Source organism: Epinephelus lanceolatus, chromosome 18 (assembly GCF_041903045.1).
Source record: "Epinephelus lanceolatus isolate andai-2023 chromosome 18, ASM4190304v1, whole genome shotgun sequence".
NCBI lineage: Eukaryota > Metazoa > Chordata > Actinopteri > Perciformes > Serranidae > Epinephelus > Epinephelus lanceolatus.
Window position 1 is genome coordinate 14,107,799 of NC_135751.1, and position 27,966 is coordinate 14,135,764.

The following is a 27,966-nucleotide window of genomic DNA, read 5'->3' on the forward strand; positions in this document are numbered from 1 at the left end:
GTCACTTAGCCTCAGCTTTTTGGCATGTTTTCAGTCTTTGTTGTCTGTCCCTCTAAACTCTGCAGCCCGTCTCTGTTTCTCACTGTTTTGCTCGCTGCCTATTGTCGCACAAGGTGACCCTCTAAACACTCCAGGATCCCTGCTGTGATCGTTTCCTTTTCTGCAGCAGCCAAATCACACAGCTCCACCCCCTGTCCACCTGGTGGTGGTGTCTCTGCACCGTGCCACCCATTTTCTTCTCCCCCTCTGCAGGAATCGGGTCCCTGAGGGAGAGGCTGGTGGGAAGTCCTCTGTATTTGATGTTTCCCTTTCATTTTGCAAGTTAAAGGGAATTTAGATGGTGACATGTTGTGTTGTGTGTGTGTTTCTATGCGTGTGTTTGTCAGTGCTTGTGTGCTCGCATGTACTGTACAATGTGTGTCTGTTTTTTTTTTCTTCTTTTTTATAATGAATTTATTTTCTCTTTTTGAGAGTCTCAGCAATAGCTGTAATGAATTCCAGAAGGCTTTCCATCTCTCTCTTCTGTCACTCTTCACCTCCTATTTCACAGCAGGCCTGGTCGCCTGAAGTCCCTGCCATATGGCCATACTAAAGGATTTTTGGGATAAAGTTAACTATTTCTTACAAAACCATTGGTAAAACACCATGCAAAGGGCTTTTCATCATGGTCATCACCAGCAGCCAGTAGTGGAAAGTAAAAAAGTACATTTACTCATGCGTTGTAACTACTTTGAGGATTCAGGTTAATTATGACGTATTATTATAGGCTGAAATGAAATAAAATGTCATGGATCCTTCAGGCAGGACACATTAATGCATCAGTAATTATAATCCGAAAACATAATCTACCTTATTCTGACATGGGTCATTCTGTGTAGTGAGTACTTTTACTTTGATACTTTAAGTATATTTTAATGCTGATACTTTTGTACTTTTACTAGAGTTGAAATTTGAATGCAGGACTTTTATTTGTAACAGAGTATTTCTACCTAGTGGACCTTTTACATAAAGGTCCAGTGTGTTCAATTTAAGGTTGTATCTTGGCAGAAATGGTATATGCACTGCACTTGTATATGGCTTTTTTAGTCTTCCGACCACTCAAAGGACTTTTACACTATGAGTCACATTCACCCATTCACACACTAGTGGCTGAGGCTACCATACATGGTGCTACCTGCTACTCAGCAACCATTCACACGTACTCACACACTAATGGAACAGCCATCAGGAGTAATGTGGAGTTCAGTATCTTGCCTAAGGATATTACGAAATGCGGACTGGAGGAGCCACAGATTGAATCAATCTTCCAGTTAGTGGACAGCCTGCTTTATCTCCTGAGCCACAGCTGTTATGATATTCATAACTACATTTTCATTACTTCATAACCACCTCAAAGTAATTGTAAGAATTACTCAGTTTTTTGTAAGAATCGTTGTGTAATGAGCCGTTTATATTTACATACGAGGTCCTCAAATGGTGCCCTCTTCCACGGAGTCCGCCATGTTGTTCTACAGAAGCCCAGAACGGACAAATCCATCACTGGCTCTAAATGGGGCCATTCATGTTTTTGTGTTTTCGTGTTTTTGCGTCAGACACCATAGTTCTCCGAGATGTTTGGCACAGAGAGGAAGTTGCAGTTCTGCAACCGCACCACTAGATGCCACTAAATCTTACACACTGAACCTTTAATAAAAGATCTGATTACTTCTTGCACCATTTTTGGCAGCTATACTGTCTGCAACTTAACAGTGAAAATGTACTGTGAGGTTATCACATGTGCACTTTGAATTCATAATTATGTAAACAAAATCTGATTTAATGTAACTTTTCAGGGCAAAACCAGGGCCTGCATTTGCCTTAAAGGGAGGACTCGTTACACTGACTTTTTATTTTTAGGACTAGTAAACATAGTGAAGTTGTGTTTTTGGACGTTGCCACTATGTGATAGTGACAGTGGAGATCAGACAGGAAACATTAGAAGAGAGAGGGGTATGATGCAACAAAGGTTCCTGCGCTGCCATTGTGGTTAGTTCGTTATGGTATGTATCTTAAACACCAGGCTGCTGGACTTGTTTTATAACAGAATGAACTGGTTCTGTGTAGCCACACTCCACTTTGCAGTTCAGAAATATTGATCTTTTAAAATATCATAGAATGATGAAACAAATTACTCCCTCAGTTTTATGCCAAAGTAATAAAGAATTGTCCGCCTTATTTATTATATCGATCACATTATGAAAGAAGTGGGCGTCGAACAATAGCAGGAAACATGCTCACTGTATGGCTGTATGGCAATGTCAGTTTTGATTGAAATATCTCTCGACTAATAACATTAACTATGATTCTGTTCTATTCAAGCGTCCCAGTAAGCCATGACAGCAATCAAAATATCAGGACCCTGAAATTGAAGCAGCTAAATGGAATTCAGCCATAACTTATCTCATTATTTACACCTGTGGTCTCTCTGCTTTAGAATGTCGCCTTAGAAAGGTGAAAATGCATCATCATAAAATTTGCTAAGATAATCTGCTAAAGATAGAAATAACAGCCAAACATCTTGAAAACAGAGCAGTTAAATATGCATTGTCTTCACAGACAGACTCGGAGGTTGGAATGGCTGTGCAGGCGACATGTGCATCAGCAGCTATTCAGATTGTCACGGAGCGCAGATGGAAAAACAAATGAACAGAAATGTGTCCTCGAGTGTAAATATGCATTGTAAGCTGTTCACATTATCAGATTTGCAGATGGAGGTAACATATGTGCAGAATATATATGCTATCACCATGTAAAAATTTACAGATGGAGCTAATATCACAGCACAAGCTTTATTACACCATGAGCGGAGCATCATGTGTTGACTCAGGGTGTAACATGATGAGCTCGTGGTGTGGTCACTGTATGTATTGCGGCTGGCCAGTAGCCTCCGGTTCCCATGCTGATGAGGGAGGCAGATGCGCCATCACCTCGCTTAGCTCTTGTTTATACAGAGGAAGTTGAATCTATCTGTCTGTTGGTTTGTCAGACTCTCTTCTCTGGCGTGTTGAGGTGTGTGACAGAGAGATGGAGAGAGATGGAGGCTGGACTGGCAGAGGGAGAGCAGACTGTCTCTCTGTAATGAATACAAATGGGCTCCAGGTCTCACTTTCCTCATCTGACTCCCGTCTCTGAAAACAGGCACGTGACGAGGATGTGGGATGGGGGTGGCCCTCTACTTACAAATATGATATACATTTATTTCTTTCCTGATTTCATTATGGCTGCTCTGCAGTTTTCAAAGTCCCAGTTCAGCCAAAGCAGCTGATGGTGAGACTACAGCGGAAACAGTAACACAGCGTGTTGTCAAAGTAATTGTCAAGTGTTTTATATCTTTAATGAATAATAATTTGTTACAATAAAAATTCTTCTCAAATGAACCAGTTAGTTTTGATAATTTAGGAAACATGTACATCATATTACTGTTGATTAGGACTGGCTGATTAATGGATTAGTCATTCACCAGGAAGTTAATCAGCAACAATTTTGATAATTGTTAAAGTCATTCATCAAGCAAGATTGTCAAAAACTCTCTTGTTCCAGTTTCTGAAGTTGCTTTTTTCTGTTTCATATCATTTTAAAATTTATATAGTTTTGTTCTCTACATTTTTTTCTGCCATTTTACAGACTAAGCATATAAATGATTCATTGAGAAAATACTTATAGCAAAAAAAATGTGTCACAGCCTGACAGCATATACTAAATATTTTTTTCTTTGTTAAAGATTAACATACAATCTAATCAACTGAATTATAAACATTAAATGAATGCAGTCTTTGTGAAGCTCAAACTTAAAAATAAATACACTCTCTAGTAGGGCTGAATGATATTGGAAAATAGTGTAGCTATGATTTTGTAGACTGATATTGCAAATAAAACCAAGTCAGTTTGTGTTTTGAAAGTTCCTTATCGTCCTCTATCTTCACGTCACAACTGCTGTTATTGTTTCTGATTTGTGAGTCTGTGTGTGTGTGTGTGTGTGTGTGTGTGTGTGTGTGTGTGTGTGTGTCATCAAACACATCAAAATGTGGTGTTGGAGGCACCTATAATAGCAGAAACTCCTGTACCACAGAAGTATTTTTGACTACTTTGGCAGGTGTTAATATGTCTATCTGTCTGTGATAGCATCACAACTTGCAAGATACAGTCCTGAAAATTAAGGCAAATTTTGAAGATGGTCAGATTAAGGAAATCAGGGGGCAGGTAGATTGTTGTATCACGGCTGGAGTGATCCCATTGCAACATGGACTCTAGATAATGTCATTAAAATTTAAATATGAATCTTACTAATCTCCTGTCAGTAACAGTATTGTAACAAATCACATTAAGTTCCCACTGACTAGCTGCTCTATGACTCACGCTGGTGCTCACTGGCTCACTTCAGTGGTTGGAAACAAGACACAGGAACTTTACTTGGTCTTGATGACCTACAGCATTTATTCATGGACAAACAGCAACCCACATTGTACATTTACTACCACTTAACAACTTTACTGTTAATTTGTTCTCTGCTTTGATCGCCAACACTTGTCCACCACACTCGCTATGCACACATTACACTACCCTTACAATTATGTAATATGTAAGCATATGGAACGCACTAAAACCCAGCCGCGGCCATTTTCACACATTAGTACAGCGAGCATCAAATCTTGGGCATTGCACTTTACAAGTTGTTTTCTTCATGTGCTCTCATTCGCATATGTCACAACACGTATGGCAGTGTGCGGAGCTAGGTGTTTCCAAGCCTCTTTGTGATTAGATTGTGTAGCATAAAAAGACAGCTGCTTTTTGATTTGAAAATGGCATTCTGTTACACTGCAATATCAATTTGAATTTGACTGATTGTTCACCCCTACCCTCTGCTACACTATAATGCACTTCAGAATATCGTCATCCATCGGATATAGCTTTTTTTTGTGATTGATTTTTTTGGAATTTTCCTTTAATGGACAGGACAGGTTAAGTGTGAAAAGGGAAGAGAGGGGGGATGACATGCAGCAAAGGGCTGTGGGCTGGCTGGAATCAAACTTGCAGCAGCTGCAGTAAGGACATAGCCTTCATCCATGGGACTCCAGCCCTACCCACCGAGTTACTGGGTGCCCACCATCCATCAGATACTGTAGTGTTGTATCCCAGTAACAACGGAACATTATAGGCTTCAAAATGTTGTATTTACTGCAGGGCCACTGTATGCATGCATGCAATACACTGTTTTTTGTTTTTTAGTTTGCTGTGTTTGCAAGTGAAGAGATTAAGACATACACTGTGCAGAATCTGAACTAGTTTGCTGTCTTTCTGCATCGCTCTCTCTGAGCACCCATACCCTCATCTTTATTTCCAGTGCCTTTTATCCAGCCTACGAGGTGCTGATGGAGCCCAAGTAGTAGCAACAAACAGTCCCTTATCTGAAGCCCAGCACCTCCATTACCGCTTTACTTTGTCTTTTAATTGCCTTTGGGGGAACACAGTCTTTGTAAAACTCTGCCTGCCGTACACTGTAATGTGACAATATTTATTTTCTCTATGCTGTGTGCATTATCACCTATTAGTCATTCTTCCCATTCATGCTGTCATCACCTGATTCCCATGACAAATGAACTGTCTGAAGACATTTCTTCTGAGGGAGCCCTATGATTAGCACACATCTCCTCCATCTCTCAGAGTTGTTATTGCTTCTTTCCTCCTGCTGCTCTGCTCTTGATGTTTGTCATGAAAAGGATGAAAAAAAAAACATCCTTAGCTTTATTCTGGTTAAGTGTCATCTGGGTCTATTTAGAAAGCTGTGAGGCTGTTAGCAGTGCTGCCAGTGTTGTCATGTTTTCTTAAATTGATTCCCTGTGATTACTTGGCATTCATGTTGCTCTTTAAGGGACAGGATACAAGAAAAGCACTTGGTAAATTGTGCTTCAGATATGCTGTGGAACAAAGCCTGAATGATGGCACAAACACACAGAGAGGAACACACGTGTGCGAAAAATCCGCGTATACGCCCTCACTCACTCATATAGACTATAATTAATTGCCAGGAAGTCTCAGGTAATTTAAATTGCAAATCAGTGCAGCCTTGTTCTCCCAACTTTTATGATTAATATTTTATTGTTTTACTGAGTGAAAATGCCACCAGTGTTTTTCATCAGATACAAATAGCACAAAAGAAGAAAAGGGGGGCACTGGATTGAGGAAGATCAGATGCAGGCGTTATCTCTAAACATTAATTAAGTCGTGTCTGGGTCTGGAGCTGCTGAGGTCGCCTCTCCTGTCTCCAATCCACTTGCAAAGACAGAGGTCTGTCTCACTTTTCACCCATTCTCTCATTTCTCGCTCTGTCTCACTGCGCTCTCGGTCTGATACTCAGTTTCTGCCAAGTTTTCTCAGGTCCTGAACTTCTCTTTCAATCAGCCACTAATTAAGCAGCAGAGTGGAAGGGTTTCTTTGGCAGGAGATCGGGGGAGATGTGCAGGTTGAGTGAGAAAAGCCAGATCCTGAGACCTTGCACCGACTTAGGTATGAAATGTGTGGAGAGGAACTTGAGAGGAGCAGAGCATGAAACCAGCGGAAATTAGAGATTTAGGCAGCAGAGAAATGAAGCTTTGAAACCGTACTGTCACGTGTTTCTTTTTCTTTCTTTTTTTTCAAAAGATTTTCAGTCCCATGAGACTGCTAGTGTAGGAAACAACCAAAAATTAGACTAAAATAATGAGGAAGTTTCCCTTTGCCACAAACAGAAAGTGAGAAGTGATGTGACGACTGCAGCATTTCAGAATGAAAATAAAACTGGATGCGTAGCTTCTTATGAAAAACAACTATGACCTTTCTTAGCCAGCACTGGCTTTTAAAAGTACTGCATGACCTTGTGTGTGTGTTTGTGTGAGTACAGACTGGCAGCTTGAGATGAAAGTCTTGCACTTCACTTAGAGCCACGGTGGACGGGCGCAGCCTGGCTGGAATCAGATGGCTGGCACAGCGCTCTGCTCCTCTCAAAGCAAAACAAAGACGAAACCACGCGCAGATAAAGAAAGGCTTCCCCCAGTGAAGCAGAGCTTGCGCCGCTGCTGTGCTTTGAATACTGAAGCCTCCTTTAAAGCAAATGAATTCAGACCCCTTACGTCCTACTTACTAGGAAATACCACTCAATTAGACTAACCATTCAATTAGGAATTGCCTTGACATGCTCAAACACAGACACATACACACGGGCACTCACACAAGGTCACAGCTTTTCACAGTAATGTGCTTCACTAGTTTAAAATCTATTTTAATGACTGTGTTTTTGTATCCCTACAGAGCGCCTGTAGCTATTTTGGAGTCTGGACGTCCTGTTTTACAGGATTCATCTCTCTGCAGCTCTCCGTACGGCAGGCGTTGTTTAAGAGACAGCCAACTTGACTGATTATTGGCTCTTCCCTCCCCTGCACACCCCGTAGCACCTCTCCCCACACCTGGCTGGTGCTCTGGCCCCATTCAGGTCATCTCTGCATCAAGGCTGGCAATGTCCAGAGCCCCAAGCCCCCCTCCCCCGGTGGAAATGTCCAGCGGTCCCATGGCCGAGAGCTGGTGTTATACTCAGGTGAGGAGGGAGTGTGTAGAAGCACGTTTGCCTCAGATAGGAGCACATTTCTGCGTGGAGAGCATAACTAACACTGATAATCCATTTTTTGTATTCTCTCAGAGTTTTTGCATAATGTTAAAGGAGCTAATTGCCATCAAATATATGTATTTTCTTGGTAAAAAAGAAGGCTTGTGGTGCCCACTTTTGCTCAGTGGACACAGCCGTTACATCTGAAAGTAAGCCTGTCAATCAAAACAGAAGAATTTCACTTAATATATACACCAGTAATCCTTAAATCTTCATATTTCATGCGACTGGTCAATGAGCAGTTGAGTGGAAAGATTCACGTCTCTGTTTTCCAGACTGATTCAATATTACAAGCCTAATTTGTGTTTTCATTTTAGGCTTTGTTTAAAGGTTACCTATACTGTGAAATCATGGTTGTTTCAGTGCAGGCTTTGCTAGTTCAGACATCACTTTCCTGTTAAGAGCCAAGGTACATAAAGTATGTCATTGATGATGTCTGTTTTTTCATCTCCTCCTGCAAAATTGTTTTGTTTTTTTTCCCCCTGTTGCCGCTTTTACAATATCCTTTCTTCTTTCCCTCCGTTTGTTGTCGGTGTTTATTAAGATGAAAGGCAGTTTTGATGTGCGGTTTTGAAGTCCGGGCTGACCAAACACCACTTACCCATATAGAATAGATAAATATATTAAAAAAAAAGGAGATGTGGTTTCAGCTACCTGTGTCTTTTTCATACAGATCAAAGTGGTGAAGTTCTCCTACATGTGGACCATCAACAACTTCAGCTTCTGTCGCGAGGAGATGGGAGAGGTCATCAAAAGCTCCACTTTCTCCTCAGGAGCCAACGACAAACTTAAATGGTAAGTGAAGGCTGGTGAGGTATTCAAGATGCAACATTCTCGCTCTAAAAGAGTTGTTGGGGAACATTTTCTCCAACAGCTCTCTCAAGCGTTATCCACTTGTTGCATCTTTGAGAGGTACAACATTGTTTTCAAGAGATTGAAGCATCCAGTTGCCTGCTTCAGTGGCATCTAGTGTGCCTTCATCTCGTCTGTATCACCACTCACATTTACTCACATGTGTGTTTGGAATAATAATTTTTGTAGCACTTAGTCATGCTTGAATTTAGTCTGGCTGTATCTTCACTTCCTCACATTGTAATAGGCTCAGAGTGAAAAATATAACCATGATTAATGTCAGGACAAATGCACGTATATGTGACTCACATAAAATTAAGCACACTAACACAGGAAATGAATGTAAATTATATAGCTAGTTAAGTATTCATATTTAGAGAAGGAATTTCTGTCATCACGTCCTCTGTAGAAGAGGCAAAAATTTTGGGGAGGCCTTGCTCATTACTTTACCAGAGGTCACAGAGGTAGTCAGCAGTCTGCAGTGGCAAGGCAGTATGGGTGTGGCTCCCATAAAAAATGTACTTGAGGACCTGCTCCAAATATTGGTGTGTCACACTGCAAGGTGTCCTCATACAGTGGTTTATGTGATATCTTAACTGCACTCGAGGTTAGGAGAAGGATTACAATTTGGCATCATCACGTCACCTACTTAACATAATGATGACGTGGCATGACTTAAAATAATTCAATGCTGACTTTTGGTTTCACACACGACATAACCCACAGTCCCTTGGGTCAATGTCCTGTGTATGTTTGACCTGTCCACCACCCCTTGACCTTTCTCCCTCCATGGACTTTGTCGGTCTTTACACTATATGGCCTGACTTCCTCCTTTACTCCCTTCATACGATGTAGGACAGTGGAAAGAAGGCTTCGGTTACTTGTTAAAACAAACATTTAGTGGAGAAATAAGATTTCTGTCTGCGGTGGTTTGCTCTGGAAAGTATTGCTGGACTAGTTTTGATACAAAACTGGAATTTCTAACTTGAATGCAATACCTTAATAAATATTGATATTCAATACTATTTTTGAAACCACAGGAAAAAAATGACTTTCAGGGCTGAAAATTTACAATTTTTATTGAAAGATAAGGATAACAAGGCTAGGACATGACAGCAATGACTTTTCTTTTTTTGGTTAGAGGCAGAGAACAGCAGAATGACTTTAGAAAACATTAACATTAAGAGAGAGTGAGAAAGTGAAGCTGTCTCAGTGTATCAGTACTGCAGGAAATGAGTACTGAAACAGTTTTCATCAATATGAATCAGTGAATCACTATTTTTGACAACACTAGGGTGGACTTGGTTTGAGACCTAGAACACTGAAGGATTACTTATCACACCTGAATAAAGTAGCTTGGGTGAAGAACGTCTTGGCGACCTTTCTTAACTTGATTCCAGTGACAACCAGACTCCAACGGGCTGATGGGTTGAACTTTTGCTTACGATAATAAATTAGATCAACATATGCAGCTACCCTGTTTGTATTAAAGGGGACCTATTTTACTTGTCTGTATTTTTTGTCATGTTTTTCTACTTTCGAGACAAGCTGACGCCATTGTCATCTGGTCCAGGCACACTACTGTGCGTGTTTACATTTTGTAGCCTACACTGTTACTTATAGCTACATGTCATGTCAGGGAAACTTGTAGTCTTGATTGCTTATGTTGTTAATTTCTCCCCGATTTTGGATCATATTCCTGCTGGAACGTGTCCTGTTGTGTTCAGAAGCTTTTTGGGTATTTTTTTTACGGTAGAAAGTGTCACTAATGACACAATGACTGTTCAGAGACACTGAGATACATAAGATTCAGAAACGCTGACCAATCAGAGCAGAGTGGGCTTTTTCAGGAGGGGTGCTTAAACAGAGCATTTCAGATAGAGGGTGATGCTAGATGTTCTAGCACAGACACTATGAGGAAAATAAAGCGTTTTTTGAACATTGAGTCATGCAAACATGTTCTATTAGAGCCCCAAAATACAAGTCTGAACCTGAAAATGAGCATGACAGGTCCCCTTTAAGTATAAAGTAGACTAGAGATAGGCTACAGATACAAGAGCCGCATGCACTTTGATATTGAACAGTGTCATAAAATGCCATGGTTTCATGTTCACAGAAGAGCTTCCAGAGAGCGGGGAAACAGATTTTGTATCTCACACAAAAACATGGCTATTTGGAGGGGGCTAAAAGTAATGACTGTGGCTGTAGCCTCGGGTAAAATAACACACAACAGTGGGCCTGGGTTTGTTAAGTTACCTGCTTAAATTAGAAATAAATGGAGATGTGCAATTTTTGAGAATGGCCTGGCTTTTTCTTCAAATACCACATCAACCTAAGTTGTTTTTGGACTTTATGCCATTAGTCCACTTCCTCCTGTAAGTGCTCAGACGAGACCATTTACCTGCTTTTTCATCTTATCTAAGTGAACAATTGTGACTGGTCTTTTCAAGCCCTCTGTGTCACCCCTCACTGTCAGTGGCATTTTTTGCCTGTGTCTTGGGGGCTCTCATAGATGCTTGTTAAAGAAATGAGCTCCAGAGTGCACTGCAGGTCAGCCCTTCACCTTTAGGCAGTACAGCAAGGGAGCACAGATTCTAACAACAACAGTAATGAAAAGCCTTACACTGATGAATTCAAGGACTTGTCAATGTTATCAACAGCATTAGAAAAAAACCTATGGCCTACGCATTCGGCAGTATATTGTCAGTACGAAAAATCTTAAATGTAAAGTCAGAGTGCCTTTTTTCTTTTACCCACCAATAGTTTTTATAATAGGGTTAATTTGAGTTGAGCTATTGGGCCATTGCCGTCTACATGAATAATACATTACAGAATAAATGTATAGATATCGATTTTTCTTGTCAGTGTTGTCTCTAAAGAGCTCCATCGCATGAAGATTGTTACTGTTTGTAAAATGTATTTGTCTCAAATGGTTTAGCAGAATAACAGCTTCCAGATGCTTCACATGTTAAGTAATAGTTCACATGGTGATGTGTTTCATTTTTCTGTTCTGAAACCATATAAAAGCCTGCGCAACAAAAAACCCATATGCTACAAAAGCACAAGGATTCTTTTATGAAACTGCTCTATGTAAACATAAAGAGACTGTGACTCCCCCGCAGCATTAATGTACTGAACGCAGCAAATCTTTTGAATACCCTGGGTAAAATATATTGTTTGTGTTCCTGATGTATTTTTGTTCCGAAAGAAAGTGGAACATTGAATCTGCAGTAGGTTTAGTAGAGTTATCTCTCGTTTATTTTCAGGAAGGTTACCTAGAAAGCTGCGTGCCTATTCAGAGGGAGAGGGAGGGGGTTAAGTAATCAATGTTGTGTTACGGTTTCAGCTACGATGCTTAAACAGTACAGTATCATATCGATACAGCAGCAGCACTGAGGTACTTTCTGTTGCATTGCTGATGTGGAGCCGTTTCCTCTCTTCTCCCGTGCATGCTTGAACTGTGGAATGTTGTGCTTTCGCCAGTTTATTGCTGTTTGACATTGAAATATTGGCATTCATGCTCATATTGCTGTGTGTGAAAAAGGCTCAGACTCTTCGCTCCTTGGTCCACGTGCTTTCGTCTCGGCTGCCTATAAAACTTTGTGAAACTAAAAGCTTTTCATTATGGAGTGAATAGATAGAGCATGGTTTTGATTTCAGCTTTGTAAAAAAAAAAAAGGCTTATTCAGGGCTGTATATTCCACTTCAGATGTAGTGATACATCTTACATAGTAGCATGCATTGCAGAATCAATACTATCATACCATCACTTTGGCTCAAGTGAAGGGTTGTGCATGAAATCAATAGATCTGACTGTGTAGTCAAGGATGCAAAATCGGCAACAGTCTTCACAGAATAACTCAGACATACATTCTAATAGCCATGGTGTCATTAGTGATAGGATAATATTATTATTGCATACAAACATGGTGTACACAATGCTTCCAGGATTCAAAGCATCACTTTAGCTTCATCTGTCTGATTGGTATGTTTCTTTGTTTTCCTGCCTCCAGGTGTTTGCGTGTGAACCCTAAAGGTCTGGATGAGGAGAGTAAAGACTATCTGTCACTTTACTTGCTCTTAGTCAGCTGCCCAAAAAGTGAGGTGCGCGCCAAGTTTAAGTTTTCAATCCTCAATGCCAAAGGAGAGGAGACCAAAGCAATGGGTAAGTGTGACAAAAATCAGTTGATGCTGACCAGGGGTCTAATTTATAAGACAATGTGTAGGGTCCATAGTAAAAGTGTGAATGCGGACAAACTGTTTGTAAAACTGTGCGTATGCCTGCCTTTTATAAATCCTAAATCGACTTGGAATATTCCATACATGGATCAGCCTCATGTCCTGCCCTCAACACGCCCACATTCAACCATAAATGGTCAATTCTAAGCTACTCAAGAATGTTGATACATTGAAATTAACCTGCTGACCAATGGTTCTTTACAGTGAATCGTGGCAACAACTGATTGCCAGTGCAGTATTTAAGTGTTTATAGCAATCAGACTGATGACTTCACACCATGCAAAAATAACCACGACAATCGCTGGTATCCCCAACCCTGAGATATCATTTGAAGAAGTTTGAAAGGGGAACACAATTTATTTATTTAAGTTTGTTAAGGCGAGCTTGGCCTGTATTATGTTCATAATAAAGATATATGTAATGATTGCACAAGAGCTGTCACTGGCTTTATTCCCAGACATTGCTAATTTACACAATCCACATGTGCAGGTGGTGAAGATGTAGGCAAGGTCACTGGAAGAAGGCAAAGTGTGTGTGGCAGCCACTGTGATGTCCAGTCCAGTGACAGCATAGCCATGTTCACCACAGTGATTTTACACACAAAAACAATACGAAAACTTGTCATACTCGGTGATATATGCACAGTATTAGAAGGTATTATTGAAAACCATTGACGCTCTGTTATGCAGGTATTACATGCTATTTGATGTGTGCGTTTCAGCAGCTGTGGTGTGCTCCACAGCTGACCATGATTGACAGCAGCGTACAGTCCGACTCTCTCCTTTGCACTCCACTTAAGAAAGCGGATCTTTAAGTGACGTGTGATGTGAAGTGTAATTTATTGTGTGAAAGGCATCATTCTACTTATAATGATTTCTCTCCTGTTTATTTTCAACAATCTGGCTTCAGTTTACCACCTCACTATCTGCGTCGGCAATTTCCCCTTTCTCTACCATGTTCGTACAGACGGGTCAGAGTTTCCCTACAGGTACACACATTCTCCTGTCTAGTTTGTTTTTCTAGATCACAACTTTTGAGTGGGGGATTCCGTACGTTGCTTTCAGGCCTCGTTTGTGCGTACGTTATAAATGAGACCCCACCACTCTGGAACACGGGTCCTCATTTCTCCTGACTGTCAATCACTTCTATATTTTTCTTAACTTGGAAATAAGTTGGCATTAATAACTGAAAAACTATTCAGACTCGCATATAAGTCTATGTTCAGCAAAAAAACTGAGGATATCTCAAAGTTGGAGAGGTTCAAAATTAAAAACTCCTGTCACACCTGTGTCTTTGGGGCACTGAAATTTGTAAATGCAGGAGGTGGGGAGTGTGTCTAATACTCCAAGTGTGTCTAATAATGTGAGGTATTGATAGCCATATGGGCTTGTGTAATCACTGCTGGTTGGATTCATTTCTAGTAAATATATAATTCAAAGTAGCGTGGGGCAATTTTGATTTTAATTAAAAAAGGCCCAACCTTTTTAGAAGTCTTCGTCCGCCTCTCTCCCTGCTGATGAATTGGAAATGAATGTGCCTCCAATTCCTGCTTTTTTTTAATTAGGTTATGTTATGGGGAGGAAAAAGCAAACTTGTGTGGAATTGAATTAGTGAGGGCCAGATGTGACCGCTTCCTGGTTATCAGGCTTTCTGGCTGCCTCCCTCTTTCCCAGTGCCCTGCAGCGTACTGTACAGGAAGCGTGGAGGAGGGAGGATGGGGCGGGTGGGAGGGAGGCAGAGGAGAGAAGAGGTGGGAGGCGGAAGTGTGTTTGAATCGGAGGCGTATGTGGTGAAACTGTGTACAACCCCCTGCGGTGCAGGTTGTGTAGAAAGGGAAATCATTTTTCCTGCTGAGAAACATTCCCCCATGTGAACTTGACACCCCCACCTCCGTGTGTGTAACTTTCGCTCCCTAATTTGCTCACTCAGACCTCTCTCTCTCTCTCAGCTCTCTTTCACGTTCACAATGTCACTTTCTTTTTCTTTTATCCTTTTTTTATTCCACTTCTGCCCTGTAATGTTGCAATACCACCTCCTGACTCGCAGCAACAGGCTCACGAAAGCTGAACCTCACTGTGGTTATTGTTCTTAAAGCTTCCTCTCCTGGCTATCATACTGTATGCTGGTGGCTTTAAGGTATTGTGGAGAAGATTTGCCTGAGGTATAAGTAATAAACAGGCCTTTGAGGTGTGTGACTTCACTGCTTGGCCATTTCATGAGCACTGCTCTCTTAAATGACCCCAGAAAAGCCTGAATATGGGGAATACCGAGTGAAGTGAAGAGGATCTCATTTTCCTCTCCTCCTCTCTTTTTGTGTCTCAAGGGGCTTTCGCCTATAAATGGTGTGCTCTATGGTGCACACCCCATCCTATTCTTGCCATATGCCCTCCTCCAATCTTCCCACAATCCCCCTGGGGAGACCTGGGCCCTCCACTTCGCTCGCCCTGTCACAGGAGAAAATTACCCAACTGCCAGCATATTTGTGACAGCTTAGTGAGCACTCTGTCTAAGAATATGGCAGTAAAGATTGCTCTATCGGTTCTGGATCATTTAGAATCCAATTTAATCCAGGCCTCTAGCAAAAGAGGCCAAATAAAAACAAAGTGCCTTAATTAAGAAAGCTGGGTGGCTGTGGACTGTTTATGTGGCAGGTCACTGCTTGGCCTGCTTATACACTTTGTCCCTATGGGAACAATTTCTAATACAATGCATACTGGGCCTCATACTTTATGAGTACTTTAAACAGGAATAGTTAGGTAGAAGACTGAGTGGATAATCAGTAAAGACACAGACGTTTTGAAACTGTAGTGAGTACACTGTACTGAAATATAGCAGAGTAACATTGCTATCGAAGGCAAATGTCAGAATCCTGCAGATGGAAATTCTCAGTGCTGAGCTGAACAACTGAGGAGCTGAAGTCTGTGTTTGACGTGTCGGTTTGAATTTCTGTCTTTTGTAGCTCTTGGATGAGGCAATCGCTCGCTTACAAGCCAGGCTAATGCAAAAGCATTGGTCATACACTCATTGTTTAATTTTACCCAGACTCTCTGAGCAGATATAAATTTTGATTTGTGTTGACTGGCATGTGCATATTGAGAGTTGAGGCATCCCTGCAATACTTTAAGGAGGAGGTTTAAAAACACAGTCCAACATTTGAACGCTGTACTACGATGGCAGATTTTGACTGGAAAGCTTGACGTTATCTGATGAAACATCACATCGGCATCAGTCAGCCCTTGAGCCCCCACTAGAGAGTGTGTGTCTGTGTCTGGATCCTCTGATGGTCCCTACTTGCTAATGGAGATAGATTCAGGCAGCAGTGGTAGCCCACAAACCCCCCTTCCCCACACCGTACGCTCGTACTCTGAGCTTGGCCACATCATTTCTCTCCCTGGCTTAATGTGCTGGTTCGCTCCTCTGAGGCTGTTGGGTGGGTTGTAACTTGTCTCATGACACCCCCCCTCTTCCCTCTCCTTTTGCCAGAGAAAACATCTGCCCCCCTGCAGACTCCTGTTCTGACAGCTCGGAGAGGAGAGATGGAAAGTTCTCATCCTCTGCCGCAAGCTGTTTTGTATTCAAATAGTCTCCTTGTTAAGTCTCCCCTACAGACAATGGTTTTGTTGTTTTGTAGCCAAAGGCTAAGTGAGCTTATGTGTGTATGAGTTGGCCGGAGAGTCTAGTTACAGCAGGTTTTTGCTGTGGGCTGCTTCTATATTTTGTAGCTGGAGATTCAGTGTGTTTTTTCCTCTCTTGGTTTCAGTTAATTGAAGCTCTGTGTGTGAGCTTGTCAGAGTCTGTTGCCCTCAGTGACTGATGAAGGTGATCAGGCATTCTGTGTGGGTGAGTGGAGCATGGCTAATAGAGTTGAAGCTATTGGTCAGTCTTTACATAATCAGATGGTATTGACATTGGTGGAAAGGATGTCAATAGACATGTTTGTGCTGACACCAGTTTATAGAGCTCAATCTTCAATAGAGATTAGATTTTCTTCCTGGAAAGACTGTGTGTCATGTTTATATGTTTTTCTGTCTGCTTTATGCAATATGAATCGATGTGTGGAGGGAATAAAGTTTTATATTAGCTTTTTAAACTCTGTTACTAGTCAGATAAATACACAGTTGTATAGACTGGTCAGGTAATGGCTTTGCTAATTGCCCTTTTGCGTCGATATGTTTTGAAAGATTGGGGAATGGATGTTAGCGTGGTTGTGAGTGGTGGTTAGTGTAGGGATTTTGCTTAAGTTGAATGTGTGAAAAGAGAAGGCCAAAAGAGTGACAGACAGGAAGAGAGATGTTGACTCTGGCTGCTGTGTCGGCTGTTATTTTTCTACATGCCAGCCCGTCTTCTGGCGACCTTCTCGTTCTGTGTGCCAACCATGCCCCTGGGCCCTCCGCCTGAATATGGATGCCCCGCTCACTTAAACACCATGGCGTCGCTCCCGCTCTCCTTGTCTTCTCCCTGTCTGCAGCTCAGACCTCGTTTTTCTCACCTTTCCCGTCACCTTCAGTCTTTTTTTTTTGTTGGCAGGGTGAGAAACTTCACTCCTCAATGCCGGGGAACTATCAAACTTGAAAATCATATCTGTTATTATTGAGTGGTATCTATATATATTGTAACTGTGATTTTTCACACAAGTTCCATCATAATTATGATGTGTATTTGACAAAGAACACAGTCTCCTGTCTACGCTTTTTAATCTGTCGGTTTTTTTCATACTCTCACATCTCAGTTGTGCCGACCCCCTCCACCACTGTCCAGATTTTTTTGGTATTCTGGCAGAGTGGTTGTACTCCCGCCACCTTGGCCGGCTCACTGAAAGAGCAAGCGCCAGCGATCTGACCTGCAGTTGATTCTCTGCCAGTGCAGGTTTCTGATGCCCCTCTAGAAATGGCAGCATGGCGTTAGCTGAGCTCAGCACACACTCACACACACACCCTCATCATTGATTCCTATATACATGTGCACATTCACACATACGCACACACAGAAGCACCTCGCTGTCACGGGTAAGCACTGAAGAAGTCACACCTCTCTCTCCCTCCCCACTAGTCTGCTGGAGCTTCTTTCAGCATTCCCTCTCACCTTTCCTCACCTCTTCCTCATGGCTGCCCCCCCCACCCCCCCCCAATCTCACTCTCCTGCCAACCCCTCTCCTCACACCCGAGTTAGGCTTTAGATACTGCCACTGGGGAAGTCCTCACTCATCACTGCGAGTCTTGTTTTCATACCCAAATAACACAACTTCACAAGGAGAGTCTGAGCCTTGGGACTTCATCTGGGTCTCACATGCTAGGTCTTATCAAACACATTTAAAGGACATGAAAGAGTAGGTGAAAGTCAGCAGAGAAAGATTTTTTCTTCATACCCTTGAGAGGGATTCAGGTAGTATTTCTATTACTTAGTGTCTACCCAGCCACAAATAGTACAGTGCACCAAGGCCGCAGAAGTTTGACTCTCTTTTCAAACCTGCTCGTCTCTGGGTGAAAGATCTTTGGTCTATAAAACTCAGTCTTATTTTGGAAGCACTGACACCCATCCTCTGTTACACTCAGTGCCAGAACAATGAATAAAGTACAGTGCTGTGAAAAAGCAGAATGCAAGGATTTGTAATTTTTGTACTTGCATGCATGCTTATGCATGGGTGTGTGTGTTTGCATGGTGATTTCTGTCAACGTCTTTGCGTACACGGTCCCCAGGGCTAGGGATTACAGTGAAGGACCGCCTGCATGAGCAGTGGTGGGAATAACTGCATATGCACTGCACTCCTCCACCAATCCCCTCTTAGGCTGCCTGCTCCCTCAGATCCAAACAGGGGATTTGACACAGGATCTTACAGCAGCATTGACACTTCATCTTAGTGTTTCCCACTGTGATCTGTCAGCAGATCTCCTGTTGGGATCTCTACACAAGAGCAGCCTGAAGAGATATCAGTTTGAACTGCTGGGGCTAAACACGTGTAGTCTGCACAAACTGCTGATGTATAAAGGTGAGAGGTGATGACCTCTGGGTGTGTGGGGCTCTAAAATCTCCTGAATAAATGCCTTTGGCGTGATGAATAAATGACACAAAAATGCAAAATACTCACCTGCATTTAAACTGCACTTTTTTTGCGGTGTAAAATTTGCGTATAGTATGATAAAAGCAACAGTTTGAAAAATGTATTGATGTGCAAATCAGGGGTTTTAACGAAACATCGATATGGATAATGGATATCGATTCAGAGATGATTCAACAATCCAACATTATTGATGCAAAGTGAAAAAAACCTATATATATCTTTAAGATACACCTTTATTTTGAAATTCCCATGGCACATCTGTGTCACCAATTCCATCCAAGCGTACATCGCTTCTAAATTCAAACAGTCATAGCAGCCTAGCGCCAGGCACACAGTGCAATCAGCCAAGAAAAATACAGTGAGAATATTTACTGATATTGGTTATATCAAGGCTAAAACATTTATGCAGTGTCTTTTGGTGAGAATTCAGGCCGCTCAAGCAGGCACGGGATCGACACAGCTGTTTTCATTTTGTCTATTTTTCTTTTTTAGTTGCTCATTGCTCATCCTGTTTTCCATTTTAAAAGTCTCAATTAGTTGTTTAGTTCAAACTTCTAAGGATATGATAACATTTACATTAAAATAATCCTTATGTGCATATTGAAATCAGACATCTCTTGCAAATCCCAGCCTGCTAGGCACCTCATTACCCTCTTAATACTTACATCCTCCTCCAGGAAATTCCTGTTGGGTTTGTGAGCTTTCTGATTTGATTCAAGTACAAATTGCTGATTTAGCTATGGTATGGAGACTGGGGACACATCACTATTACACTGTTCCAGTCTGGCCAAATGAGTATTGCAAAACCTCCTGTGGTGATTGAATCTTTAATAGTGAATTTGGTCCTGGATCGTGTTTTTGCTCTTTCTCAACACAATTATCCAGATCATGTCTGTTAAAGAAAATACTTTTTCTTATAAATGCTCCCCTAAGGGCACTTATATCCATCAGTTTCGTTGTATGTTCTATCATTGCTATGCTGATGATACACAACTTTACCTTTCCGTTATGCCCGGTGACCTTTTACATCACTTATTTACCACGTGTCTCACCTATTCTGCACAAGTGTCTTACCAAGGTAACTAAATGTCTCAAAATTTTCCCCAGTTAAATCACAGTAAAACTGAAATTTTGGTTTTTGCCCCAGATCAGGTCTCTAAAAACATCGTCCAACACCTTGGTTCATCGGCCACAAATGGACAATCTTTTGCTAAAAAACTAGGAGTCACTCTTGACTATCAGCTCAGATTTGATGAACACATCAAGACAGTTATTCAGTCGTGCTACTTTGATATTAGAAATATCCCCTATTTCTAATATCCCCTACTGTTCCTCCAGCAGTTAGAAACGATGATCCACTCTTTTGTGTCCTCCCACTTAGACTACTATAATGCTCTTCACTCCTGCCTAAGCCACGACGCTGTTTCATGGTTACAGTTAGTTCAAAAGTCTGCAGCAAGACTACTCAGTAAGACCTCATATCACACTCACATCACCCCGGTTCTGATGTTGCTTCGTTGGCTGCTGATCAATTTTAGGCTTGGTGTATCTCACTCAGGACTGCAAACATGAGGGGACTGTGCGTTTGCTGTCCTTGGCCCCAGGTTGTGGAGCAGTCTCCCTCAGGGGGTCAGGTCAGCAAACTCTCTTGAAGGTTTAAAGTCACAGCTGAAGACCTATCTTTTTGCAGTGTTTTTGTACTTGAATCATGTACTCTGTTTTAAGCTGTGATGCTGCTAATTGTGTTGTAATGGTATTGTTGTGGTCATACGTTATTCTTTTAACCTCTTTCCTTTTGTACAGCACTTTGTAACTTAGGTTTCAAAAGGTGCTCGATAAATAAAATGTTACCATCGTACTCACTTACGTGAATAGTGAATTGGTGTTCCTGCATTGTTTGATGCCATTTAAGCCTTTATAGGACAGTCTAGATAATAACAGACACAGACAGCCTTAAGTTATTACGCTCACCGTGTGGCGAGGAGTGTCTACACTGATAGGAATGGACAAAGACATCTCTATACTCAAAAAGGGTCTGAAGCTTGTCTCGGCTGAACACATTCAGAAATCCCAGAGCAGTGCCTGAGGAAGCATTTTCGACTCATTAACAAAATGGCGAGTGATGTAATTTCTCCAAAGAATGGTGTTACATCCCTCCAACAGAGCTCCAGTTACTTGCAGAATTTATGTGTGAGTGCCTCACTTCCTTTCTATCAGCAATTAGCTTTAATTTGCTGTGATCTCTGCAGCAGTCATAGTCCATAGTCATTATCTTTTGACCTTGTATGTGAGCATTTGTGACTGTTAGGTGACTGTAGATAGCTGTGACCGCCCCCACAGTGTGACTATTGTACACACAAGAACTCCAGCACCTTTCCTGTGTCTTTGTAGTGCAACTGAGTGTAACAGAATCCTTCCTGCCACTGTCAGAGATAATTGGCACTCCATAAACACATGATAATTGGACTGCTTTGATCCCTGCAATTTCTCACTTCTTGGCCAAAGAGGCACAGCAGTTCTGTCTCATGTTTACCACTAGTCTTTATGTGGCAGCGAGAGGATACAGAGAGTGAAAGAGGGAGAGGGAGAGATTCTGTTTTCTTCTGAAGTGTTAAAAGCTCCCTGCAGGCAATACTTCCTGCACCCAGCCTCTTTCGCCATTGTTTCTCCGCTGCTTATGGCCATGACTCATAACAAACTTTCTCTTTCGCACACACATTCACACACGCAGGGCTTAATCACGTTGTGAAAGTCTCCCAAATAATCTTGTTTCTCCTTGTTTGTCCGTGTGTTTTCTTTTTCAGAGAGCCAGAGAGCGTATCGTTTTGTCCAGGGGAAGGACTGGGGTTTCAAAAAGTTCATTAGGAGGGACTTCCTGCTGGACGAGGCCAACGGTCTGCTGCCAGACGACAAGTTGACACTTTTCTGTGAGGTAAAGGTTGAGAAAGTTCACCTAAACTCAACTTATGTGTTACACCGAGTTCACACTCTTCATTTTTAAGCTCAAAATCTTTCCCACACAAATTCACAGTACAGGCTGCACACTCAAAAGAGATAATCCTGATTATATTGCTAGATGGAAATTATTATTCATATTTCAACATTGCAGACAAACACAGGCTTCTGTGATTGACTTTTAAAACCAAAATTGTGATATTGGATCATACTGATGCTGAATCTTGTGCACACTTGGATTCCCCCAGAATATATAATTTTAATAGAATCTAAAAATACTGTTGAAATATCTTAATTCATTGTTTTTATTGGTGCTTTTGCCTCGGAGTGATCACAACTGTAATTCCTGTCTTCATCTTTTTATTCAACACTACAGCTCATTGTATGTCCCAGTTAGTGAATGATGTATGTTTTTATTGGTACTACATAGCCTCTGGGTTTAGGTCTCTCTCTCATCACTAACATGCGAGCTGATTGTCATTCAGCCTGCATGGTGGCTTGGCTCAGATTCCTCTGATCCGAAGTCGGCAGCTGCTCCTCATTGAAAATTCCCTTGTTGTTTTTCAGCTGTAACACAGGGGGCAGCAGAGGTCAACTGTCCTCTCTCTCTCTCGTTCCCCTCTGCTCCTCATAACGGAGCCAGGGAGCAGAGAAGAGGTTAAACTTTCTGGATATGTTAATGCCTTAGTTGTAATGCATGCACCCATAAATGTTTAAAAAGCATGGCAGTGGCTGTTTAAAACAATTCTAATTAACCCTGCGGGTATGGAGGAGAGCATGTCTTGAAGTTTTCCCTTTTTGTAGCGGAGCAATGTGCAAGTCTGTTTAAAGTGTTTCCAAACTGGGCTTATTGACAGAGGGGTAGGAGGGGCAGTGCTGCTTCTGCAGAGCCATGTGGGATAGGGGGGTAGAGTCGTGTGTGTGTGTGTGTGTGTGTGTGTGTGTTTGTGTGTGTTTGTGTGTGTGTAGGAGTATTTTATGCATATATTGTGTGTGTGTTTGTGCAGGCGTGTCTCGTTGGGACATAATTCTGAGGATGAGACTGTTTGCTGGAGAGAATGAGCTGCAGGAGAGAGGGATTAGTTACCTTGAAGAGTCCTCTCTCACTGAATGCATCCACTCTCCTGAAGGGGAGGAGGTGGGGTTGCTGGTTCAAGTCCTCTGTGGCTACTTCCTCCCCCGTAAATATCTGTTGCACTGTGGTAATTAGCCAGCTCTGCTGATGAACAAGCAAGGCAAGGCAAAACCTGATTTATCTAACATATTCTACACACAAAGAAAAATCAATGTGGTTAAAGTAAAAGCTATGTACAACAGAAAAAGCAGAAATGGGAGTAGAAAGTAGATAAATAAAGATGTCAGAGAACATTTTCTTTATGTTGTTTTAAAGATTTAAGAGTAGTCCCAGGTGCTGTACAAGTTTTCTATAGATGTGTGTTGCATAAAAACTTAGACTTTACCATTTTTTACCTGGGGAAACATTCAGCAGAACAGCCCCTGATGACCTGAGAGGTCACTGAGTTCGTATTTTTAAAGCAAGTCAGAGACTTGATATATAGACAGGCAGCGATTTTTTAAAATCAATTCTAAAACATGTGTGTGTTAGAGAAAAAAAGGCACTCTGCTAGTGGGATGTTGTGTGCAGTAAACGATGAGATTGCCAATAGTGAGGCCTGGTAGCGTTTTCCACCAACACGTGGGCAGGACGGTTGGCGGAGTTAGGGTTTGGGTGGATGTTGGTAGGAAAGTGCATAACGGGTGTTTGAATCTCTTTTCCTGGTCTTTTTCCATGTGAAAGTGAAGCCCAGTGTTTACCGTCAGAGACCTGGCTCCGCTTTCGTCCAGATGGTCTCGTCCTGCATCTGAGAGAGCCCCATCGCCCCAGAGCCCAGCTCTCTCTCCCTCTTCTCTCTTCTCTCATCCACTTCCTCTTTTTCCCCTCCATCTTATCTCTCATTCAAACCCAATCTCCTCCTCCTCCTCTTTTCCCTTTTCCTTTCATCTCTGGCTACCTCCCACTTTGAGCATCACAGTTTCTTACCCCCCCCCCCCCCCCCCCCCCCACACACACACACACACACACACTCTACCTTCCCCACTTCCTGGTGTCTCTCGTCTCCCCCCTCTGCTCAGCCTCCCTCCTTTTCCTTCCTCTCTCTTTGCCCTCCTTCAGCTCTAGTCTTTCTTCCTCTTTTATTCTGTGTAGTAGAGTGTCAAAGAGGCGAAAAGGCTATGAGGAGAGGCCAGATCACTGTTGGAGGGGAATACTGGTTCAACCTTTCCTCCTGACCCTTGGTCCCTGTGCTTGGTTCATTTGCCTCCAGAGACATTAGTAATTCAAATTTGGCACAGGGAATCTGACTGTATGTCATGTTGGAGAGGGCCTGAACAACACCAGGCACTGTTCTCTCACTTTTTGTCTTTCTCTTTGTCTCCATCTCTCTTTCTCTCTCCGTCCCTGCCAAAGCGCTGCAGACACCTGCAGGTATTTAATGAGGGGATAGCTCCCATTAAAGGTGCTGCGTTAGCTGTCAAAAGAGAGCAAGAGGGACTGAAAGGGAGATAAAGGAGGAAAGGAAGGAGGCATAGTGAGAAGAGTTTGAAGGAAAGGCCCTCTCTCAGGAAAAGTGGGCACACTGGGAGGCATGGAGCCACCGATGGTGAAGAGCAGACAAAAGAGGAAAAATAAAAGATGATACAGGATGATAAAAAAACAAAAGACTAACATGGTTTGAATTGGATTTCACTTAGAGAGAATGTTTTCACGTGGATGAGACATGTTTTTACATTCTTTTCTCTTTCCTCCTCTTATGAGACGCAGAGGTAAAAGAGGTTAAATCTTCGCTCCTTCCCTGTCAGCAGCACAGGTAACCTCTTGCTATAAGGTCAGACCGTTGCTTTCTAACTGTTCATGCTATAGATAATGCAGATGAGTTTTTGGAGTGATTCCAGGCGCACATGCGGGGTCCTACGGCTCCCGGAAAATCTCGCCAGCTTTGTGCTGTCGTGATTTGCCTGCAGGCAGAGTCATGTTGACTGACACTGTAAGGGTTACTACTCTGGAAGTCTGTTTTGACTGACTAAAGGGAAAAGAAGGGGTTGTTTTTGGAAGGGAGAAGTTTATGCTGAAACTTATCTGTCAGTCATGTTAAATTGGCTGCTGAGAAGTGGAGGAACACGCCGGTCCACCTTTAGTCAGCCAGAAGTGCAGTCGGAGAGCTACTCCTGCCGGACACATTTATTTCACAGAAGAGACCATCTCTTCCTCCCCAGTCAGCTGTGGCAACATGGAGGATAAACCCTGACATGTTTCCGCCATGCAGACACAGCCTAGTGTATCAGTTATTACTCCACTTCTGATAGGCTACATATTTGTCTCAAGTGGCAACCCTCGAGGCTGAAAAATGGAGCCAATGTGTTAGTGCCAAAAACTGCAGTTCATCGAATGACTACTTGAGGCTGGCTTCAAAAGTGAGTCAGTCCACATAGACCCCCGTGTTAAAATGCTCAACTTCACAGCATAAATAAACAGCTTTACAGCCTGGTACAAAAACAGATTTGCTCTTTATGGCCAATTTCAACATTCATGACAACTGTTCAGGGGTGAATTGTTTTATAACTCACCCGCTTACATTTTATTAAGGCCCAGAGTTACACATGACTGCAAGGCGTCACTGCACTGTATGAGTCAGATCCGCCCCTCGTTCATCCACAGCTCCAGCCTCTTATCCAAGTATGGTCACTTCTGTTTCCAAAAAACCAAGATGGCAATGGCTGAAATGCCAAAATCAAGGCTTCAAAATGGCAGTCCACAAACTAGTAGGTGATGTCATGGTAGTTACAGTATGTTCATTATTATTTAGTCTATTTCTGTCTTCAGTGGTGGAATGTAAATAAGTCCATTTATAAGTCCAAAAGTCCACTTGTGTATTTCCATTTTATGCAGCTTCTACTCCACTACTTTCAGAGGCAAGTATTGTAGTTTCCAGTCCATTACATTTGTCTGACAGCCTTAGGTACTTTTCAGATTACAATTTTTCATACCCTTCTTGTCTACAAGACAGTGACACTACAAACATAAAATAAACTTAAAAAATATGATACATTGCAGTTCAAACTATCCAACAGTATATGAAAGAGTGCATATTAACACAACCTTAAATATCTAGAGCAATAAAGTGCAGCAGTAGAGGCAGCGAAACACTGCTTCTTGGCTTGGGACTCTGCTTGTGATGCTCAGAGTGCCAGGAAGGGTACACTGGAAAAACTTAACCTCGTCCTTGTGAGCAGTCTCGTGTATGAGCAGTTTTAATCTAAAAGCCTCACATATAAAATTAAAACACTGATCAGGGAACATTTTACTACACACTGAGTACTTTTTTTTTCTTTGGTACTTAAAGTCAATTTTTCTAATAATACACACATACTTAGGGGGATTTATTGGCATATGGCGGTGAGGATTGCAGATTGCAACCAGATTAAACTTCCCCTGGTTAGAATTCCTTCGAATGGTCTTTGTTCAGGTGGTTTTACCAGGAGCATGATTATCAGCAGAGTTCTTTTCCTCTCCAAAACAAACAAACCAGGTGATTAAAACAGGTAAAAACACTGAATAAAGCAGTTTCATATTATATATAAGTTTCTCTGGTGCTGTTTGGCATGAGGGAAACAGGCAGCTCACCCACCACATGCTAATGTGTGCTTTTACTCTGATAACTTGAGATCCAGACATTTACCAGCAGCTGAATTATCCGCAGAGTTTTTTTCCCTCTCCAAAACAAGCTGACCCTTTGAGTTAAACCTGTAAAAACACTGACTAAAGCAGTTTCACATTACAAATCTGTGTTTTTCTGTCGCTGCTCAGCACAGATGGGCTTCTAACTAAAATGCAAACAACCCTATCTTAAGCCAGTGTAAGTTTGTCCGTTCTGGGCAACTGTAGAAACATGGCAGTGAATGAAGACCCAATCCCAGTGTAGATATAAACAGCTCATTCTAATGTAATGAAAACACAATTCCTATTTTTAGGTGATTATAAACTAAAGAAACACTAAAGTTTTTAATGCAGCACTTTAACTTGTCGTAGAATATTTTTACAATGTGGTATTAGTACATTTGTGACAAACTGATATTATATATATATATATATATATATATTGGTATTACCTACCTGTACATCAGGATCACCTGTTGTGGGTCCTCCTTGATTCTTTTTTAATACTGATACATTGTTTTGCCAATATAGAATGATGTTGGCCTTTCATATATATTGGATTGATTTTACTTCTCCTTCCATTCAAGTTGCAGTCTCTTGTTAAGTTGACAACTACTGTGTATTTGGCTGTTGTCTGATATACACATAGAAAGAGGGGAGATGAAAGGAGATTTCTTTTTCAGGTTCAGCAAACATCACTGTGAAGTGCAACAGAGGGAGGAACAGAGGGCCAGATTTACAAAGGCTTTTGCGCCGTTTTTTCAGGTTCAGGTGTGACGCATTCTGCCCCACACACGTTTGCATGTTGTTTGTATAAGAATCTGCAGGGTGAACCTTTCTAGTAAGTGCATATTCATTCTAGAGAGGATCACACAGATTATAGGAGGTACATATTAAAGCTACATATGGTTACTTTTATGAAAATAACTTTTTGTCAGACTGCTGAAATTCTGAAAGAATACATGAGACAAATAGAAAAAATCATGACCCTCCTCCTACTGCTTTTCATGGCATTTGCTAGAGTCTGCTCCCATGCACCGAAAACTACCAGTCAGATCCGAGGAGTCTGTAACACATCTGTCAGTCATGTCAATCATTGCTCGTAAACTGTGGTCAAACTCTCCAAGTAAGGGAGCACTGATCAAATATGAATCAAGATTTTGTTACTGCATTGCCTATTTCTGGCATCAAATGTTTTCAAAAGCGTATATCAGTGTACTGTTTAGCTGTAAAATGAGAAAGTTTGTGACCAGGCTGCCGTGTTGGAAACAATCTACTGAAGTACCAAGCACCACCCACCAGCCGGACCAAGTTTCAGTGCTGCCTAGTTTGACAGTTTGAAAGCAGTTCACGAGCAGTAATTGACAGCTGCGTTAGAGACTCCTCTGCTCTGATTGGTTGTTTTCGTACACATACAGTAATGCCATAAAAAGGTCTACAAGGTTATAGAGTGGGAACAGAGTAGAGTAGTAG

General features: G+C 41.8%; 1 protein-coding gene across 2 annotated transcripts in view; it reads left to right on the forward strand.

Moving 5' to 3' along the window:
• Nucleotides 1–27,966, forward strand: part of spop (speckle type BTB/POZ protein) — a 113,421-nt gene that overhangs the window by 42,775 nt on the left and 42,680 nt on the right. The window contains exons 3-6 of one of the 2 annotated variants that reach the window (XM_033644132.2): nucleotides 7,324–7,606; nucleotides 8,349–8,470; nucleotides 12,541–12,692; nucleotides 21,629–21,756. In XM_033644132.2, the coding sequence (XP_033500023.1) occupies nucleotides 7,529–7,606; nucleotides 8,349–8,470; nucleotides 12,541–12,692; nucleotides 21,629–21,756 (480 nt within the window). In that variant the 5' untranslated portion in view covers nucleotides 7,324–7,528. The remainder of the gene's footprint in view (nucleotides 1–7,323; nucleotides 7,607–8,348; nucleotides 8,471–12,540; nucleotides 12,693–21,628; nucleotides 21,757–27,966) is intronic. The other variant, XM_078161145.1, reaches the window with a different exon arrangement.